The sequence below is a fragment of the Pinus tabuliformis genome, chromosome 3_2, assembly GCF_031772625.1.
Source record: "Pinus tabuliformis cultivar Carrire ecotype Pingquan chromosome 3_2, CPIR1, whole genome shotgun sequence".
NCBI classification, from domain to species: Eukaryota; Viridiplantae; Streptophyta; class Pinopsida; order Pinales; family Pinaceae; genus Pinus; species Pinus tabuliformis.
This window is the reverse complement of record NC_142302.1, coordinates 445,511,701-445,533,441: the sequence shown is the minus strand read 5'-3', so window position 1 is coordinate 445,533,441 and position 21,741 is coordinate 445,511,701. Positions and strand designations below refer to the sequence as shown.

General features: G+C 37.8%; 1 protein-coding gene across 1 annotated transcript in view; it reads right to left on the bottom strand.

Moving 5' to 3' along the window:
- The window catches only part of LOC149181217 (Transducin/WD40 repeat-like superfamily protein), a 199,730-nt gene that overhangs the window by 45,637 nt on the left and 132,352 nt on the right, over positions 1-21,741 (bottom strand). Inside the window, exons 4-5 of the mRNA XM_089416497.1 lie at positions 20,446-20,481; positions 20,199-20,284 (exon numbers count right to left, since the gene is read on the bottom strand). Coding sequence (XP_089272623.1) covers positions 20,199-20,284; positions 20,446-20,481 — 122 coding nt within the window. The remainder of the gene's footprint in view (positions 1-20,198; positions 20,285-20,445; positions 20,482-21,741) is intronic.

Below are 21,741 nucleotides of genomic sequence, written 5' to 3'. Positions count from 1 at the left end.
AAAAGGACAAGTTGACCCCACCATGAAAGGGTGTCCCTAAAGAAAATTCAGACCCATTCGATCAATATATATACGTGATGTGACACTTCAATTTGCTAAATTCATTCGTCACATCTTCTCTCTCCTAGTACAGATACACATGTGACAGAAAGCGGTCGAGTTGACTAGAGTTTGACCGAGTTGCAGCAGGACAGTTTGACCACATTTGACCGCGCTGCATGAAGTCTATTGTGGGTCGAGTTTGACCGCAATTGACCAAGCTGCAAGAGGCCGATATTGACCGTAGACAACCATATTTCACCGCAGAGATGACCGCGGGTCCGAATTTGACCAAGTTGGCTTGAAAATTTTGGACAGTTTGACCAACATTGATATCTGACTATTTTGGACAATTTGACCGGATTTATCTGGTATTTTGACTTGGGTATTGGCACAGATCCTAGACAAATTATTGATTTGTAAACCTTGCTCATGTATAATTTCTCCTAAGAAAAGTTGTCGGGTTTTTCCCAAATTTGGGTTTCCTAGGGTAAACATATTGTCTCTATTGTGCATGATTATCTCTTTATGATCTTTACTATTTTTTACTCCATTTATTGTTAAAATTTTGTGTATAATTGCTCAATGATATCAGTGGCATGAAATAAATTGTTTGAAGATCATTAAGTAGTAATTATCATATCAAAAGATTGGTTTCTATTGTGCATCTTGTAGAAAATTCAACATGGTATCAGAGCTTTGTTGAAAGAGCAGCCATTGAAGTCAACCTAAGAGACAAGTGTTCAGCAACTTGACTAGATTTTGATTTCTTCTTGGTGCCAAGTCTCAGAATACAAGACAGTGTTACAAATCTTAAAAAGGAAGTTACTCCAAAGCCAAAGGGAGTTGAGGAGAAACCCTCCCTCGCCTACTTTTATATAAAGCGAGAAGAGAGCCTATCATAACACCTGTATTAAAGTATGTGCTTTTAATATTGATGTATTCGTCTTGGAGTCTTTATGCTTGTGTGGTACAAGAGTTGGAAGACTTAGGGTTTGTAAACCCTAGAGAAGACTTGGAGGTTACGACTTGTGTTGAAGTCTTGGATGAGAAAGTCCTAGGGTTTATGGGATGAAACCCTAGAGCAAGACTTGGAGTGTTGGATGCAAGTAGAGTTTGTGTGATGCATACTTGGTTTATCTCCTTGATAGAATGTGGAATGACCTGGTGTTGGTGTCAGGTTGTTGTTGAGCCTTTGGTGTGGCTAGACAGCTCGATGAATCCACAGAATGAAGAAACCCGGGCCCATACAGTTCATACAAGAAAAAGGAAAGGAAAGCAACATGCATCAGCAGTTAATTTTGAGGACAAGGATGAGCATCCACCTCAGATGAAGTCAAAATAATTCTTCCTTTAGGATCTACTACCAACAACGTTTGTGCGCAGTTGTGCCTCTAGGCAAACGACAGGCTTCCATGTTTCTCTTACAGATTTGTCAAAGAGGGAGTCAACAATCCTCAACAGTTTCTTCCTTAATCAAGAGATAAGTACTTCATATTTTTCCCCCATAATTATTATTATTTTTCTCAACCTCTTGTCCTTGTATTTTGTTTGGTTATGGTTTTTCTTATATGGCCTCCAAAATGGAATTTGCAAAAAGGAAGAATAGGTACATTATTCATGAAGCAGATGGAAACATCGAGAAGTACAAAGCAAGTTGTGGCAAGAGAGTTCTCCCAAAAAGAGGGAGTGGACTACGAGAAGATTTTTTGCACTAGTTGCCAAATGGTCGGTTTCTTGTATAACCTAAAGACTGGAGCATGGACAGAGCAGTAGCAACTGATATTCGAGAGGGAGGAATGTATAGATTGTTAGGGCATCCAAGATCATACCAGATGACCAGACGAGCTTCCAATTCCGACGGAGAAAATTGTCACGCAAAGTGGAAGGGGCAACCTTCCAAGAGGATGTCATAGGTTGAGATTGTCAAAATGCTAAAAAACAGAAGGTCTCTAGGAGCAGTATGCCTTCTTTGAAGGGACCATATCAGACAGCATAAGGAATTGCTTATGTGACAAAAAGAGCAGCAGTAGCAAAAGGACTTGCTTACGTGACAAAGGGTGCAACAGTGGTAAGATGATTTGATTTTATGATAGAGGGAGCACCCAGGATTACCACAAGAAGACCTGCTTTAGTGTCAAAGGGAGTTGACCTTGGAATTTGAGATGAAGAATCTTGGTCTGATGCATTAGTTCTTGGGATTAGTGGTGTGGCAGAGACATGATGAGATCTTCCTCGAACAGGGAAAGTATATCGCCCAGATTTTGAGGAACTTGGTATGATAGACTGCAAGTCCATGGCTACTCCTATGGTTTCTAGTCTAAAGAAGCTGAGCAATTTCGCTTCAGATTTAGATTTGGTAAATGTCAAGATGTACAAGGCTTTGATTGTATCCTTGACGTACCTAGGTAATACAAGGCCAGATAATTGCTTTGCAGTGAACACCCTGAGCTAGTATATAGTTGAGCCAAGGCAAATACATTAGGTTGTAGCAAAGCATGTGTTGAGGTACCTGTGCAGTACAGTTGGATATGGTTTGATATATGTCTCAAGTGGTGAAGTGAGGTTGCAGGAATATATAGATGTAGATTGAGTTGGGAGTGCATAAGACAGAAAGAGCACATCTAGGTGTTGCTTTGACTTCGGATCAACTATGATATCCTAGTTTAGCAGGAAGCAGACTTCTGTCATACTCAATACAACAAAGGTGAATCATATCGTAGCTAGAGTCACAAGTTGTGAAGCAATATGGCTTTAGAAGCTTCTTACGGGACTATTTGATCAAGTCACTTCATTCGAGACTTGGGTGTAGTGAAGCTCCAATACGTATCCACAAACGAGCAAATTGCGTACATTCTCACCAAGCCTCTGTCTAGAGCGAAGTTTGTATACTTCAGAGACAAGCTTGACGTGATGCAAAAGGTCTCCCTCGTCAAGAAGGAGTGTTGATGTATTTGCAGGATCAGGCAGACCATCTCTTGGAATGCCAAAAGGACTTGGTTGGGTCATGCTGATTTGACCAGGGGAGATGGAAACATTCACCTGAGAAGCTAGAAGGACTTGGCTGGGTGATTTGACCAGAGGTGAATGGCCCAGTGCAATTGCAGATTGGACAGATCTTCTCCTGAGAAGCCATAAATGGCTTTGGATAGGTCATGCTAATTTGACTAGAGGAGATTGATGTAATTCGCATGAGAAGCCATAAACGACTTTGGTTGGGCCATGCCAATTTGGCCAGGGGTGAATGGTCCAAGTGTAGATCTTCTCCTGAGAAGCTAAAAGGACTTGGTTGGGTGAGTGATTTGACCAGAGGAGATAGATGATCTTCCCCTGATAGGCCAGAAGAACCTGGTTGGGTCATGTCGATTTGACCATCTGAGATAGATGATATTCACCTGAGAACCCAAAAGGACTTGGTTAGGCCATTCTAATTCGAGCAGGGGTGAATGGCGTAGGATACTCACATTGCCTACTCCAAGATAAAGTAATTTATAGACGTGCATTTGAGGAGTTACATTGCCTACTCCAAGATGTAGTTATCTATAGATATGCATCAGCATAGCAAGCTTGTGAACTTTTCTTGTGGAGCAGAAATTTTAGCTAAGGGGAAATTTGTTGCAGCGAAGGAGAATAACTCCCTCGCTAAGAGGGAGTCATGATTTTTTGTGTAGCAACGAGAGGTATTCCTGCCTTGCTAAAGGAAATCTCCAAGTCAGCCTAAGAGAAATTAAATAAAAATTATTTTTGTATTTCAGAATGTCATGTAGGCTTGAAAGGACAGTGAGCCCCGCCATGAAAGGGTTTGTCCCTTAAGAAAATTCACACCTATTTGATCAGTATATATATATGATGTGACACTTCCTTTTGCTCAACTCATTCATCACATCTTCTCACTCCTAGAGCAGCCGCAAGTGTGACAAAAAGAGGTCGAGTTGACTGGAGTTTGACCAAGTTGCAGGAGCATAGTTTGACCATGTTTGACAGAGTTGTAGAAAGTTTGTTTTGGGTCGAGTTTGACCATAGTTGACTGAGCTACAGGAGGCTAAATTTGACCAAAGTTGACCACAAGAGCCGCATGTTGAGAAATCAATATGCTAGTAGACTAGGGTTGATTCTTCTTATTTGATAATTACTTGTGAATGTTTGTTGGATTTTATTACTTTATTATGTCTTCTTCATCAAGCAATTACCAAAATATAAAGTGCATGAAGATCAGAAAAGACAAAGAACACAAGATGTAGGCATCAAGCCAGGGCAAAACCCCACAAGGGGGAAACCCCAAACAACTTCTCTACTTATAGAATTAGATCAAAGAGAGACATCCAAGACCCAACACCAAGACCAAGACCAAGACCTCCACAAAGAACCAAGTCAGCCCTCCTTCAAATCTTCTCTAACCGAAACAAAGTCAACAAGAATCAAAGTTATTCATACCTCTTCAAGTCAGAATTATGAACCGAAAACTTCACAGAGTTGCCCCAACACCTTCGCATGTGTGAATAGACACAAGCATAAATGCATAAATTTGATTTTTCTTCTTTCCTTAGATTCTTTTTCTCTATTGTTGGCCTTCGATCTATTTCTCCTTTCTTGCACATAAATTGATGAGTATGAATGAGTGATCAAATGAGGTTGAAGTATCTTCCATTCATAGTTGTCCAAGAGGTCGAATAGGTGTCTCTTCAAGACCGACTTGGTCTTGTAGGACAAAATGACTATTTTTTACTCAATAAAAATTTTCTTTTTGTTACAAATAGTCCAAATGGGATTTTGACATATGATAAATTTTCTTTTTTGACTCAATAAACCCTAGAAACATGAAGAACATGTTTTGACTAGAAAATAATACTAATAATAATATTTTTTACCTTCTTTTCGTTTTTACATGAAATACATATTGATAAAAGTACAAAGATAATTATGAAGACCGAACCTAGTTACATTTTCAACACTCCCTCTTAACTAGGGAGGTATTCATAATTACATAATAGGGTACAAGGATAATCAAAATGAAATATTCTCATAAGAAAAGTTCAAATTGATAAGCATCATCAAGCATCGTCATCATAACCAGCATTGTCAATTACAAAATATAAAGGCCTTGACTAACAAGCTCTAACAATCCACTGGATTAGAGCACAATGTTGGGAGGCATATATTCAAACACTACCACCGCCTCTCAAGGCACATACCCCATCTGGATGTTCACCAGGAATGTTCTTACAAGACTATTCTCATGTTGGATTCCCAATCCTCAAAGAATATCGGTCCTCCTTAGGACTATTGTTATCTTGGATGCCCTACCCCATCCTCAAAGAGTATCGGTCCTCAGGACTACTCTTATCTTGGATACCATTCCTCAAGGAGTATCGGTCCCAGATGCTTATCCAATCCTCCATTCTCCCTACCAATGCCTTCACTAGACTTATGGTTGTTAGTCCTGGCCTAGTGCATGACACATGGAGAATACGGTGTCCATCCTCACTCCCTCTCAACCAGGGAGGAAATATCCACAAGTCCAAGCTTGTCTCTCAAATACTCAAGCTTCTTGTTTGGAAGAGACTTCATCAATATGTCAGCTACCTGTTCGTTTGTGGAGATGTATTGTAGCTTCACGACCCCATCCTATACCAAGCTTCTAATATAGTGGTACTTATTATTGATATGCTTTGTCCTAGCATGAAAAATTGGGTCCTCTGTCAACCTTATGCAACTCTAGTTGTCACAATGTATAATGGTAGGGTCCAACGGTCCTTTAAAAAAATCTGAAAGCATCTTTCGAAACCAAACATCTTCTCCACCAACTTCACTAGCTGCTATATATTTTGCTTCAGCACTACACAATGCAACTGAATCTTGTTTCTTGCTCATCCATGAGATCATAGAGGATTCCAAACTAAAAGATTCACCAGTAGTGCTCTTTCCATTTGCATCAATGCCTCTCCAATCTGAATCTTTATAGCCAAATAACTATATCTCATTGCTAACATATCTCAAACAGTGATGTACATTCCCACGAATATATCTCAAAATATGTTTAGTTGTTATCCAATGAATATGTCTAGGGTCCATCTGGAATTGACTAAGAATGCTTAATACAAAACATATGTTTGGTCGAGTGTTCACAAGTCATATCAAGGAACCAATCAATTGTTGGTAGAATGTTGTATCAATAAGGCTTGAAACTAAACTCCTTAACTTCTTCAAATTAGTGATCATTGGAGTTGCCATTGGTTTACTATCCATCATACCAAACTCGGCAAGATCTTGATCACATATTTCCCTTGACCAAGATAGATTTCACCAGGTTTTTGCCATACTTCTAGTCCCAAGTAGTAATGCATTAGTCCAAGGTCCTACATATCAAATTCAACTACAAGTTGCTGATTGCATTTTTGAATATGACACTCCACACCTATTATTAGTAGGTCATCCACATAGTGTATGTTAAACACACATGGAGAAGAAAGCAAGAGTAGGATAAACATGAATTGCATTCTATTAACAATATTCACATATAAATACAATTCCTTGTGACCCTTGGTCTTCATATACCAAGTGGCCTCTTGCACTCTAGTGACTGTTCACATTCCACACCAACCCATAGAGGATTATGATCATTGGAGTTGCCAATGGTTTACTATCCATCATACCAAACTTGGCAAGATCTTGATCACATATTTCCCTTGACCAAGATAGATTTCACCAAGTTTTTGCCATACTTCTAGTCCCAAGTAGTAATGCATTAGTCCAAGGTCCTTCATATCAAATTCAACTACAAGTTGCTGATTACATTCTTGAATACGACACTCCACACCTATTATTAGTAAGTCATCCACATAGTGTATGTTAAACACACATGGAGAAGAAAGCAAAAGTAGGATAAACGTGAGTTGCATTCTATTAACAATATTCACATATAAATACAATTCCTTGTGACCCTTGGTCTTCATATACCAAGTGGCCTCTTGGACTCTAGTGACTGTTCACATTCCACACCAACCCATAGAGGATTACGTGTCCAACATTCTCCCCCTTAACCTGAAGGGATATGTATGAGTCCATGAAGAGAGTTGTAATACAAAATGTGCAAAAATGCATGGCAGCACTAGGTTGAATGTGCTCTATGGAATATTGGCATAAGGAGGTGGTTTAAGGATGACCACCAACACTGGAATGCTTAATGCAATTCCTAGAACTCTTCCAAAACTGGCAAGAAGTTGAAGTCTTCTGCTAGAGGAAGTGTCCTTAATTCTTTGAAGAGGGAGAAGCTCAACCTGAAAAGGGAGGTCTCAACCATGCATAGATGGTTTAAGGTTGACCACCAACCAAAGGCATGCTTAGGAGCATCTCTGTCTCTAGCTACAACTTTGAATTAGGCAGCATGTTCAAGTTGTGGCTCAAGCTCGCTTGATGTGGCTTTAAAGCTTATATATGACCATCACTTCCCCCCCAGTCACACACAAGGTTAGAAGATGAAGAGATCTCAACTGCAAGACTTTTAGATATTCGAGAATAAATCTTGTTGTATGAGTGAAATATCTTCTTGGTTGTTGAAGCCCATGCCAAGAAGTGATCCATCCAAGATGAATCTTTGTTCTTGCAGGAGGCTTGTTTTTGAAGCATCTGTGGGAAGAATGAGTACGCTAACCATAGTGGTTGCACAGATGAATATCAAAACATTGATCTTTCACATGGCCAACTTGGTCACAATGTTGGCATTTAGCATTTTGTTGTTGTTGTTGTGGAAGAGGGCAAAATCTAGAACATCTGAAAGTGTACTGTCATGAAGAAATCCAACACTCTAAAACTGAATGGGCTTTGAGTAATCTGGAATATGAAAGGACACATCCTTGTCATATCCAAGACCAATTTTGTGCTTGTTATGGACAAGCTCTTCCCAAGGTCTGATGATGGGCTTGGGAAATGCAGATTGAACTTTTGCATTTGCATGCAAATATTCTCTTGAACTAGACACTGAATGTGAATCAACCTCAACTTTATATTCTTGTTGTTGATGGGAGTCTGTCTCAATGTTCTGAACAGAAACAGGTTCAGAATGATGACTCCACTAATGTAATTCTTCTTGTTGAAGCTGAGATTTAAGCTACAAAAATTCTATCTTTTCTTGTGCATTTTGTATACATTTTTGAATGTCAACAATAGTGTCTTTACTGATTTTGAATGTGCTGTGAGTAGTGGATACGATTAGAGTTCTCAATAACTCTAATATTCTTTCAAGCTTAGCCATTTTTCTTAACAACTGGCAAATAAAGAGTGTGAGCTTTAATTCTATCACTAGCAATTATGCAATATCTTCTTCTATTAATAATATTTTAGCCTTGATGGTAGGCTTTGGAGCAACCATTAAGACCAAATTTCAACATATACCACTTAACAATTGGGCTAAAAATAGTGAGCTCAAACTGTCAGAGAGAAACTCAAAAGGTAGATTCCCAATGTAAAATGGTACATGCAAAGACATGCTCTAGTTGTAAGGATGGCATAGGGCCCATGCTGAAAGATGGAAGAATGAACTTGTCATCTTATTGGAGAAATCAATCAATCTCAAGCTACTCATCTTAACATGCTAGGGATTCCTAAGAGGTATCCAGGAAGGAAATAATTTCAATTCACCTGGTCTCTTGCCAATCCAAACAGTAGTTCCTAATGAATTACTTCAAGGGGCACACAAGATACCTCAGCCTCAAAAGAATTCAAGCCACTCTGACATAAACAAATTCTACCTCAACCCATTTGAAAATTGAATTCATGTCATGTTCATGAGAACCTCAACTGGAGCTAATCCTTCCTCGCTCACAAGGCACAATTGTTATTCTCAGTACCTTGTTTTTAGTTTCTGTCAATCTACAACAGTGCCTTCTTGGAGCCAGATGCCATCATTCAGGCATGGGCCTACTGACAACTTCAATTTACTGCACTTTATTAACAGGAAGTAACCATGGCAAGCAAATTGCGCTACTTTTTGAATTGTCTGTGGCTTTATCTCGCTGGTAGGTGCTCACTACCGTGTTTCCTTCTCAATTACATACAATATCTTTGAAGAAGAATAGGAATGGTTTATTGCAAGTAGATCTGTCGACAAGAGAAGGCTCAGCTGACACAAAGAATAAAGAAGGGGTTGTCGATTCGATGCAAAGGAGTCTGATGGAGTTTGAGATATAGATACAGATGCCAGAATTCTCTCAAAATGTTTCAATTGAATCACAATCTGAAATTTCAAAGAAGCTTACATCTTCCATTGGCACTGAAGATTCAAATAGAAAAATAAGACATGCAACATCATTTTCTGTTCCTGAACGAAGTCAAGGTGAGAGGCTTGGATATAAGACAGAAATCACAGGAGATGACTGCGATATTGTGAAATTGGAAGGTGATACAGATGGAACTCATAGCGCATCTGAGAACTCAAAGGGAGTCTTGGTCGACAGGAAGGAATATGGGGTCACGTCGGTCTACGGCTACAAGTAAAATCGAGCTGCAAGAGTTTGGCCTCTAGAGGGGCCGAGTCGAGGACCAGCCGATTGGGGCCGAGAGGTCGGCTCAATGGCCACAACAAAATAAACTGGGCATTGTAGTTGTGGATGCCACGGAAACACATAATTTGTTGGGTGCAACCATCATTTTCTACGAACTCAATTGAGATCTTTTCCAAAATTTCAAACTAGTTGAATTATACAATATAATTATAAATTGTCCCATATCCTTTCTACTTCTCACCGCATCGACTGTGTGTTTAAATAAGCTGACTGGAATGAATGTGGAAGAATGAGTGGAGTGCAATGAATGGCCCATCTTCTCACGACATTTTCTAAAAGCTAGTGGAAGAATGTGTTGTTGGCCCATGCACGGTCTTCAAAATGCATGTCTTGGACGCACCAATTTGCAGGAGATGCAATATACTCAAAAGACCGCACCATAAGATGTCAGGCCATGAATATCAAAGAAACATTACACCATCTCTCCTCAACGCACACTTCCAAACAGTCAGTGATTATACTTAGTGCGAAATTGAGTGATCGACACTCTCTTGAAATGCCTCTCTTTCTCCAACATTCACACTAAACACATAAGACACCAGCTCTGATGATAGGGAATTGCTATGCATAAGACAAAATAACAACAACTTTGAATATCAACAACTTTGGCATTTTTTGATATTATAACGCACACTGCAACAATTCTGACCCGATAAGGCCACGACTATCAGAGAGCGGCATTTTATGACACTATAATGCACACTGTAACAGTTCTGACGAGGCCATGACTATGAGAGAGCGACATTTTCTGATACTATAACGCACACTCAATTCTCGCTTTAGAAATGTTCCAAACAAGAATTCCAACGCAAGGCTTGAATGGAGCCTGGAAATGAGCCATTGTACATAGAGAATAAAGAGACAGAGGACATTGCATAGAAAGAGCACTGGGAGTTGTAGAGAGTGCCTAAAAATGAGATGGATCTCTGGCAGAGACCAAATTAGAGGAGCGTTTGGTCAAGGTCATGGTAAAGAAAAGGGTTTCTGGCAGGAGGCAAACTTTCTGGAGTGTTATCATCCCAATGGATAGGCACAGTGCACAATTAGAATGCTCAAGTTATGTCAAAATAGGATAGAGCCAATATGGCAGAGGTGACATGCACAAAAAGGCCACAAAACTAGTGGCTCAAATATGGACAGGGCAGGAATTCACCTGCTCTGATACCATGTTAAACACACATGGAGAAGACAACAAGAGTAGGATAAATGTGAGTTGCATTCTATTAACAATATTCACATATAAATACAATTCCTTGTGACCCTTGGTCTTCATATACCAAGTTGTCTCTTCGACTCTGGTGACTGTTCACATTCCACACCAACCCATAGAGGATTATGTGTCCAACAGTGTAGTATGATCACGAGTTCATTCTTTGTCAACTTGATGTAGAGATTAGGATCTGCAAAACTTTTGACGAAACCAAGTCTTAGTAGATATGCATCCATCCTGGCATACCATGCTCTAGGTGCTTGCTTCAAGCCATATAGAGCCTTCTTCAATCTGCAAACATGTATTTCCTCGTCATGAAATTTGAATCTCTAGGTTTGCTCAATGTAGACTTCTTCATCAATCATTCCATTTAGAAAGGTTGCTTTTACGTCCATTTGATGAATGTTCCATCCCATAGTAGTTGCAATAGAAATGAGTGATCTAATGGTTGTATATCTGGCTATTGGAGCAAAAGTTTCTTCATAATCGATTCCTTCCTTTTGAGAGAATCCTCTTGCCACAAACCTTGCCTTATACTTGTCAATACTTCCATCAACTGCATGCTTGATCTTGTACACCCATTTGGAAGTCACAACTAATTTGTCTTTAGGTCTAGGAACAATTTCCCAAACATCATTCTTCATTATAGACTGGTATTCTTCTTGCATTGCATTCTTCCATTCTTGATGTTCGACTGCCTTTTCATAAGTGGTAGGTTCTACTTCAATAAGTTTAGTCATGTAAGTTGCATAACCTAAATATCTCTTAGGCTTCTTACTTTCTCTGAATGTTCCTTTTGTTGTTGCATGTCCTTCGGCTTCCTGTAGAGTTGACCTTAACCAAGCTGGCCTCTTTCGAGTTTCTGGGATGATGACTTGCTGCACAGGTTCACTTGGTCCTTCAATTTCTTCATGATTAGTTGTAGGTTTTGGAGTATTGTCATGCCTTGAAACTTCTTCATTTGCAAAGATAGGTTCTTCTTCCTCATCAAAATCAATGGGAATATCCTTAGACTTCTTGTATGCAATGCTTTCGTCAAAAATGACATCTCTGCTTACTTCAATATGACGATCTTCCTTGATGTAGACTCTATATGCTTTTGATGAAGTGTTATATCCAACAAAGATGCCTTTCATACCTGTTAGGTCCAACTTCTTCCTTTTGTCCTTGGGAATGTGAATGTATATAGGACATCCAAAAATTTGGAGATGATCAACACTTGGCTTCTTTCCTATGAATGCTTCTTCTGGGGTCATGTCATTAAGAATTCTATGAGGACTTCGATTTTGAATGTATATTGTTGTTACATAAGCTTATCCCCATAAGAACTTGGAAATGTGGCTTCTTTCCTATGAATGCTTCTTCTAGGGTCATGTCATTAACAATTCAATGAGGACTTCAATTTTGAATGTATATTGTTGTTACAGAAGCTTATCCCCATAAGAACTTGGGAAGGTCTTGGTCATGTAGCATGGCTCTAACACATTCTTCAATGGATCAGTTCTTCCTTTCAGCCACACCATTATGTTGAGGATTGTACAGAACTATCAGCTCCCTCTTAATTTCTGCTTCTTTGCAAAAAGCCACAAGTTCTCTAGAAGTATATTCTCCACCATTTTCAGATCTTAGGATTTTGATCTTCTTTCCTAACAAATTTTCTACTTTTGCCTTCAACTCTTGGAATTTCTCAAATACTTCATCCTTAGACTTTAGGAGGTATATCCAAGTCCTTCTAGAGTGATCATCAATGAATGTTACATAGTATTGATAACCACCGACTTCTCTATCATAGGTCCACAAACATCAGAATGTATGAGATCCAAATTTTATTTGGATCTTGTATCACTGCTAGTAATTCTTCACATTCTTGCCAATAGCACACCCTTATAGACTCTTTAACGCTTTTCATTTAGATCGGGTTTACCAGAAACCACATGTTTCAATGATGGCAATATCTTGTAATGGAGGTGACCATACCTTCTATGCCATAATTCAAAAGGGTTGATGTCTAAATGTACTAGAGCTTGACGAGTCAGAAGTCTATACAACCTCCCCTCACGAATCCCAATAGTCCTTACATTTTCAATACTAGATCCCTTAGCCCAAACAATAACTTTGTCATCAATAAATGCCACCCTATCACCTCTATCTTCTACGCAAGAAATAGAAAGGAAGTTCTTTTTCAAACCTGAAACATACAAAATGTTGTTGAGATGAATATTTCCACCGGTTTCTAGCTCCAAAAAGGTAGATCCAATCCCTTTAACCAAGTTGCTATTCTTGTCTCCAAGTTCCACTCAGTGAGAAGAGTTTCCTTATGATAAAGTTTTGAGCTGTCCACATTCCCCTGTCATGTGCCTTGAAGTGAACAAAATTGTAGCTTGTTAACTTTAATGTAAATATACACAAAAGGTATTTGTAATAATAAATTATTAATATATATAAAATGTACATGATGTTGAATGTTACAATGAGGACCTGCATATATGCCTAGGCAGGTGTCCTTTCATGATTGGGCATGTCTTCTAGACATGCCTTTTCACTTAACTTAATGATTATTTGACATAATCAATATTTGATTATTTATTATTTACATTATTTATATTCATTTTATTTTATGTAGAATTTATATTCATAACATGAACCTCCACTGTCGATTACCCATGTACTATCATCTTCAAACGTCAGTAAGAGCAGAATAAAAACTTCCATCCATGACTTCTTTAGATAGCTTGGAGGTGAACTTGATGAAGCAACCTTTGATAGACTCAAAAAGACTCCTAAGAGTCTTCAGACCGAGCTTCATATATCTTGCCATTTGGAGGGGGAGAGAGAAGATAGTTGCTTCAAGAATGTCTTCAAAGAAGAATGCCAACAAAAAGTGATCCTTAAGTTATCATTCCTTCACCGTAGCTCTGATATCATGTTGAAAAATCAACACGCTAGTAGATTACGGTTGATTCCTATTACTTGATAATTACTTGTGAGTGTTTGTTGGATTTTATTACTTTATTATGTCTTCTTCATCAAGCAATTACCAAAATATAAAGTGCATGAAGATCACAAAAAACAAAGAACACAAGATGTAGGCTCCAAGCCAAGGCAAAACCCCACAAGGGGGAAAACCCAAACAACTTCTCTTCTTATAGAATCAGATCAAAGTGAGACATCCAAGACCCAAGACCAAGACCTCCACAAGGAACCAAGTCAGCCCTCCTTCAGATCTTCTCCAACCAAAACAAAGTCAACAAGAATCAAAGTTGGTCAAACCTCTTCAAGTCAGAATTTCAGACCTACAACTTCGCAGAGTTGTCGCAGCACCTTCGCAGAGTTGCCCCAGCTCCTTCGCACGTATGAATAGAGACAAGTAAAAATTCAATTGTTCTTCTTTCCTTATATTCTTCTTCTCTCTCCTTAGCATTCGCTCTATTTCTTCTTCTTTCTTGCACATAAATTGACAAGTGTGAGTGAGTGATCAAATGAGGTAGAAGTATCTTCCTTTTATAGTTGTCCAAGCGGTCAAGTAGGTGCCTCTTCAAGGCCGACTTGTCAAGGCAGGGCCAACTTGGCCTTGTGGGGCAAAAAGACTCTTTTTAACTCAAAATAAAAAATTCATTTTTGTTACAAATAGTCCAAATGGGACTTCGACACATGATAAATTTCCTTTTCTGACACAATAAAACCTAGAAACATGAAGAACTCTGACTAGAAAATAATAATAATAATAATAAATTATTTTTCTTGTTTTTTCTTTTACATGAAATACATATTGATACAAGTACAAAGATAATTTATGAAGACTGAACCTAGTTACATTTTCAACACTGCAAGGCTAAATTTGATTGCAGAGCTAACCGTAGGTCCAAATTTGACTAGGCTAGTTTGATCGCAAATTTTGGGCAGTTTGACCAACGTTGAATTCTGACTATTTTTGACAGTTTGACTAGCCTTGGCTTGTGGGAGTTTGACCAAACTTGTATGGTATTTTGACTTGGGTATTGGCACAGATTCCTAGACAAATTATTGATTTGTAAACCTTGTTGATGTATAATTTCTCCTAAGAAAAGTTGTCGAGTTTTTCCCAAGTTTGGGTTTCCCAGGGGAAAAATATTGTCTATTGTGCATGGTTGTCTCTTTATGATATTTACTCTTTTCGTTGCATTAGTTGTTGAGATATTTTGTGTATAAATGCTTAATGATATCAATGGCATGACATAAATTGTTTGAAGATCATTAGATAGTAATTATCATATCAAAAGATTGGTTTTTAGTGTGCATCTTGTAGAAAATTTGACATTTGACTAATACCAATCCCATACCTTCAAACATGATAGAATCAAGTGGAAATGTGACAATCCTGCCAACCTTGAAATCTTGAAAACTATTAAGTCTAATGAATTCTGAATGGAATCCAAAATTCTACTTTCTTCGTATGAAATCCAATGAGGTTGGAACCACTCTCAAATATCCTGAAACAATTAATGGTAATGTTAAAATTTTAAGTAAAATTTGACATTCTACTTTATCGTACCTTTTCAATCATTTCTCCTTGATATTCTCATTTATCCTACCTTAAGTTCACATTTTCCTTTATCTTACTTTTTGTCTCCTTTTACTTTAAAAATTTAACATTTCCATTAATTACCAAGGTGAATAACTCCTCAAAACTCAATCCCTTGTCTATGTTTTGTCTTAAAGGATCATTGGCACACAGGGCAATATTCTCCTATAGTTCCCACGCCCATCCTAAGCACTTAGGTGGGCATGGGACAAGTATAGTTATGATGAGGGAGACCTATACCTTAGGTGTATGAATGCATGAGGGAGCAATCATGGTACATGAGTTACCTTGACCTTTGTTTTTCCACCCTTCTTCAGATGTCTTTTGCTTTTATTGATTTTTCTTCATTTCACTGCTCAGGGACCAAGGGGATGAGAGCATGACATGTAAAATATAGCAGTGATTACCCCATTAAGCTGGGGTAGTTCATCGCCCACCAGGGGTTGGGACAATCATGGGTTCCTTAATGATGCGGGGGGCACTCATAGAGGCCCTACAAACCAGGGTGATGGCCATAATGATAGAGGGTAGAGATCATGTTTGGCTTTTGCCCACGTGCTAAATTTTATTGTCCTGGCCATCTTTTGCATTTTGTGATACATTTCCTGTTGTATGTGGCCATATTATGCTTTTATCTTTCTTTTTAGTTGTATCGACCTCTAGGCATCATTCCTGGTCCAACCTAAGGCATGGACAAGGGTAGGGGGAGGCTAACAGTTTATGGACCAAATGAACAAATGTGAACTCGGATGGGGAGAGTGTGTAAAGGGCTTGTAATGAGCATAGGGGAGTGATATATATGGTATCGAGAAGTGGGACCACACAACCAAAATTAGGGTTTCCCATGTAGTGTCACTCCTAAAGCTAATAGCCAATAAAAGAGATCCCACTAGACCAAAATACAAGATTAACCCCCAAAGTTGAGGTAAGGAAACAAGAGCACAACCCAAGCCCTTTCTTTTTGCCTAATCCTCCCACTAATCCATGTCCAAATGTGCCCAAGAAAAGCAAGCATAAACGCCCAATTACATAATGGAATGTCATACTTTTGGGGTTGGACGGCCAACCTTCAAACATATGATCATGACAAATGAGCGAGGGCTCACTATGGCTAGCTCAGGTGGTGGAGAATGGTACCACATCGAGCTATCAGGTGGTTGCTAGCTATTGGCTGAAGAAAAATCTAAGAGAAAAATTCTCCTATAGGGGTCACCCACTAGTGGGTAACAGGCCTGTTTAGCATGCAATGTTTTATTTATTCCACTATAGTTAAATAACTCTGTGAATGAAGGCTAAAAATCTATGTTCCACCAAGACTCCAAGACGGGGGGATGCAGGTGTGTGGGGATACACACAAGGGGAACGTGTGTGAGTACCCTCAAATTTAGGGAAATTATTAAGTGGATGGTAGGGAATTAACCTCTATCTAATATTCTAAAAATATTCTTAGTAGTATACTCAAATCGAAGGCTGAAATTATTTTCCAAAGAAGTTATGTTTGTTTTGTCATTTTAATTAAATTCATTAATTAAAAAAAATGTCATATGAACAAGTGTAATATGAAATGAGATATGGTTTTTTGGGCATGTGGTATTGATGAACATGGTATTATCCCATGGTATTCTAATCATTAATTTAAAAAAAAATGTCATATGAACAAGTGTAATAGGAAATGAGTTATATTTTTTTGGACATATATCATTGATGAGTCATGGTATTAGCCCTTGGTATTGTAACAAAGCCTATTTATAGATTAAGAATTTCCACAATAAAGTGGGGGTGAAACTTCATGGTTAAGAATCTTCTTACATGCTTTTTTAAAATGTATAGATGTTAACTTATATATTAAATATTTTTATCATTAACAATAATAATAATAATTTTAAATAAAGTTAAAATTTAGTTAATTCTTATCATTTTCTTAATTTTAGCAACTTGAGATATATGATGAATTAAGTATTTTTATGTTTATTATGGATTGATGTCTATCGGCATTTACAAACCATTTAGTTTATATGGCTGCACTAGTACATGATATATAATTCAAATTCATATTCAATAATGAAGCATAAATACATTGATCCATACATAATTGAATTAAATAATGAAATACACTAATTCATACTAATACATACATCATTCATCCATATATCACGAGATTCAATAATGAAGTAGATTGATCCATATTCATCATTCAGTGTTCATCATTCATTATTTGTCGTTGATTTAAAAATTAAATTCATCATTCATCATTCTAGATTATAAATAGATATAAAATTTAAATTCAACATTCATCATTCTAGAATCTAATTAGTACTAAGCAAAATAGACTATAGTAGACACTGAACTTTGAAGATTGGAATAGTAAATTGATATTACTGAAACTCAAAAATAGTGAAGAGTGAAAAGTCAAAGAATCATTCTAAGGTCATTGATATCTATCTAGACTCCGAAGTTAAAACTAAAAATTAAAAATGTACAATGTGCATTGAAGGAGGACTGCAGGGTAGGAGAAGCAACAGCTAACTGATACATTAGATAGCGCCACGGGCTAAGTTGAGTAGAGGTAAGCTTGGTAAGTCAAATGAGGAGTTAGAGATTGCAAATTAGTTTAGGCTTTGATATTTGTTATGAATATTTCTTTTTTGTTTTAATTTTATTTTTGTAAACTTTTGTCTTTTAATAAAAAATAAATACATTTCAAGGATTACTAAACAAAATTGAGGGGGACGTGTCCCCCCTCAAAAGGGGTGCTTATGGGCTTGGTGCTCTTGATTAATGGCTAGTTCTAGACCTTCATACATGATAGAATCAACGGAAACATTACAATCCCCCCAATCCTAAAATCCTGAAAACTGTTATGTCTGATGGATTTTGAGTGGGATCTAAATTCTACTTTCTCCATATGAAATCCAACGAGGTCAAAAACACTCTCAAACACAATGTTCCAAGGGGACGCGTCCCCCAGGGTTGGGTGCGCGCACCCCTCGCACCCCACGCACCCGAGATGGGGGGACGTCTGAGGAAACGTTTCCCCACGTCCCCCTTTTCGGGAGACGCAAGGGGGGACGTTTCCCCAGTGTGGGGGACACGACTCACCAAAAGGGGGAAGCCTGGGCGTCGCCCCTCAAAATGCACTATGCGTCCCCCCTTAAATTTGCTTGTAAACAATGATTTATGACAGGGGAAACCTAGTATTTGATCATATTGCCCTACTAATGCTATGCAATTCATGGTAATGTTAAATTCTTAAAAGTGGCATTCTCCTTTATCTTTCATTTTCATCCTTTTACTTAAATTTTTAACATTACCATGAAATGACTCAGGATGTTTGAGAGTGGTTCCGACCTCATTGGATTTCATATGCAGAAAGTAGAATTTTAGATCTCACTCAAAATCCAGCAGACTTAAGAGTTTTTCAGGAATTCAGGATTCGATGGATTGCAATGTTTCCATTGCATTTTGTCATGTACAAGGGTATGGAATTAGTATTTAATCAAGAGCACCAAGCCCTCTGTGTACTTTAGAGTGACTTTTAGACTCATCACTCTACTGTTTGTGAGTTTAGTTATATCAATTTACTTTTCCAGTCGTTAGATTTCAGTATCTATTATAGTCTATTTTGCTTAGTACTAATTAGATTCTAGAATGATGAATGATGAATTTTAATTTTAAATCAATTTAGAATTTAGAATGATGAATGATGAATTTTAATTTTAAATCAATTTAGAATTTAGAATGATGAATGATGAATTTAATTTTTCAATCAATGTAGATCTAGAATGGTGACGAATGAATCATGTATGTATTAGTAAGGATGATGAGTATGGATCAATTTATTTCATTACTTAATTCAATTATGTATGTATCATTGTATTTATGCTTTCATTATTGAATATGAATTTGAAACATATATATATATATATATATATATATATCTTAAAAAAAAAATTATATACCCCGACGTCCCCCTGTCCCCCCTAAATTTTCCTAAAATTTGAGGGTACTCCCACACATCCCCCTTATGCGTCTCCACGCACCCACGTCTCCCCGTCCTAGAGTCTTGGTGGAACATTGCGAGTCAAACATCATCGGTCAATTAATGGTAATGTTAAAAATTTAAGTAAAGATTACTTTAAGAATTTAACATTACCATTAATTACATAGCATTAGTAGGGCCCTAGCGTCGAATATTAAGCTCCCCACTCATAAATTGTTGTTTTCAAGCAAAATAAAGGGGGCACGTCTAGCCCTTTCTAAGGGGGGATGTCCACAAGCACCACTTTGGGGGAAACGTGTCCCCCACACCGGGGAACCATTTCCTTGTGCATCTCCCCAAAAAAGAGACATGGGGAAACATTTTCCCAGGCGTCCCCCCATCCTAGGTGTGTGGGAAACGTGTGGTGCATGCACCCCACCCTAGGGGACACGTCCCTGTGGAATACTGCTGAAAACTGATAATAGGGTCTTGACATTTTTATCAACCTGTGGCAGATAACCACTTTTATCAACCTGCATCTTAACCACTTTCGTGAAAATCCTTTGTATCATACAGCTGGTAGTAGATTCCAGTATGGACTTTTAAAGCTTCCATTTCTGGACAGAGCATTTATTCATAACATTAAGAGATCTAATTTGATGTAAACATTTCAGCAATATGACTAGCACACATATATAGGCATAAGTTCTTTGATATTAAAATATCCAACACGTCATGACTCATATCAAATGCAATACCTTTTTGCTAATATTATTAGTTATATATAGTTCATTCTTAGTTTTAAACAAACAAGAAAACGACTATGGTAATTTCATTGCATAGTATCACCTGATGGCATGATGAAAGCAGCAGAAGTGATAGCATCCCTGTGTCCCTCCAAAACATGTGTGCATAAGCCTTCTCCCTTCCATATCCTACATTGATGTGGAGAAAATATTTGATGACCACTCTTTTCCCAATATTATGTCTACTTTTGAAATATACAAATGTATTAAAGCCTTTTGATTGACAATGTAAAGAAATTTAAGGTAGCATAACAAAAATGGTAAGTCCCCGCTGTAGGAGAAAATCTCACCTTCCAATGCTATCAAATGACCCACTAAATATGAAGCTGCAGAGAAACAAGAAGTAAGTAATTTGAACCTAAAAATTTCAAAACAGAATTGTATTCTATAGAGAGAAGAAAATAAGACCAATAAGAGTCCTTAAATCAGCCAATGAAACATATAATTATGGCCACAAAGTTGGACCATAGTCAAAAGAAATAGTTTTTGACATGTAAACATTGAAATCTTGCAGAGGACATAATAAACCTAACCAGGAAGTGATCAGCATGGACAGTTGAAAATGAGAAACACATGTAGTCGGGGTCACCAGACATCAAAGCAACTACACAAATCAACCACTAAAACGTTGAAAGACATGCTTGAATAAGTCCTCGACCAAACAAGACCATAGAAATATACTTTGACCTAGAGCTACACTGTCTACCTGATACCAGTACAATTAAAGACTTAGCACTTCATGATGGACACACTGGTTAACAGGTATCAGATGCAAAACAAAACCAAAGAAGCATTATTATATCTACAGCTACACTGTCTAGTTTTAGAACAATTAAAAACTTAACTCCTCATGATGGAAACCTCCTGATTAACAGTTAACAACATCTGTTTCTTCATCAAAGGCCTCAGGTTGGAATCCAGAGAGGGCTAGGGTATGTACACCTCTGTATACTAAACAGTCAAATTGCAGTGCAGGGGGAATCTTTTGTCCCACAAACAAGGAGGTTGTACTTGTACATCACCTTAAATTAGATTATTATTATTATTATATTTTAACAAGTAGAATCAACAACTCTATTTAGCACTCTCTCTTTTACAGCCCTAGAATTTGCATGTTTGCCTCATGATGACATGTAGAGATCCATCTGTAGATGTGAACATATTTAAGCTACAAGCCCACAAACAAGAAATTGGTGCACACACATGTATATAATTAAATGTGAGGTTGGCTAACTATAGTTTTGCTATAAATTATAATCAAGAGTAATCAGACACAACAAAACATATCGAGATGGTGTTTTAGTGAGGGCTTGGATATAGGATGACACTACAGTAACTGGAGAAGAAGCCTCTCTATTGGTGGAAAAATGTCAATTAATTAGTATGTACAAGATCCATGCTAAAGAAAAGGGGGACCTCGCCAGTAGGAAGGAATCTTCACAAATAACTTTTACCATGTGTTAACTATGATGTTTGCACATCAGCAAGGAAAAATCTATAAATATATCAGCAGCGAAATTTAGCAGATTTTAACTAAGATGTATGCATGTCAGCTACAAATCTGCCCTCATTAGCTTCATTTCGTT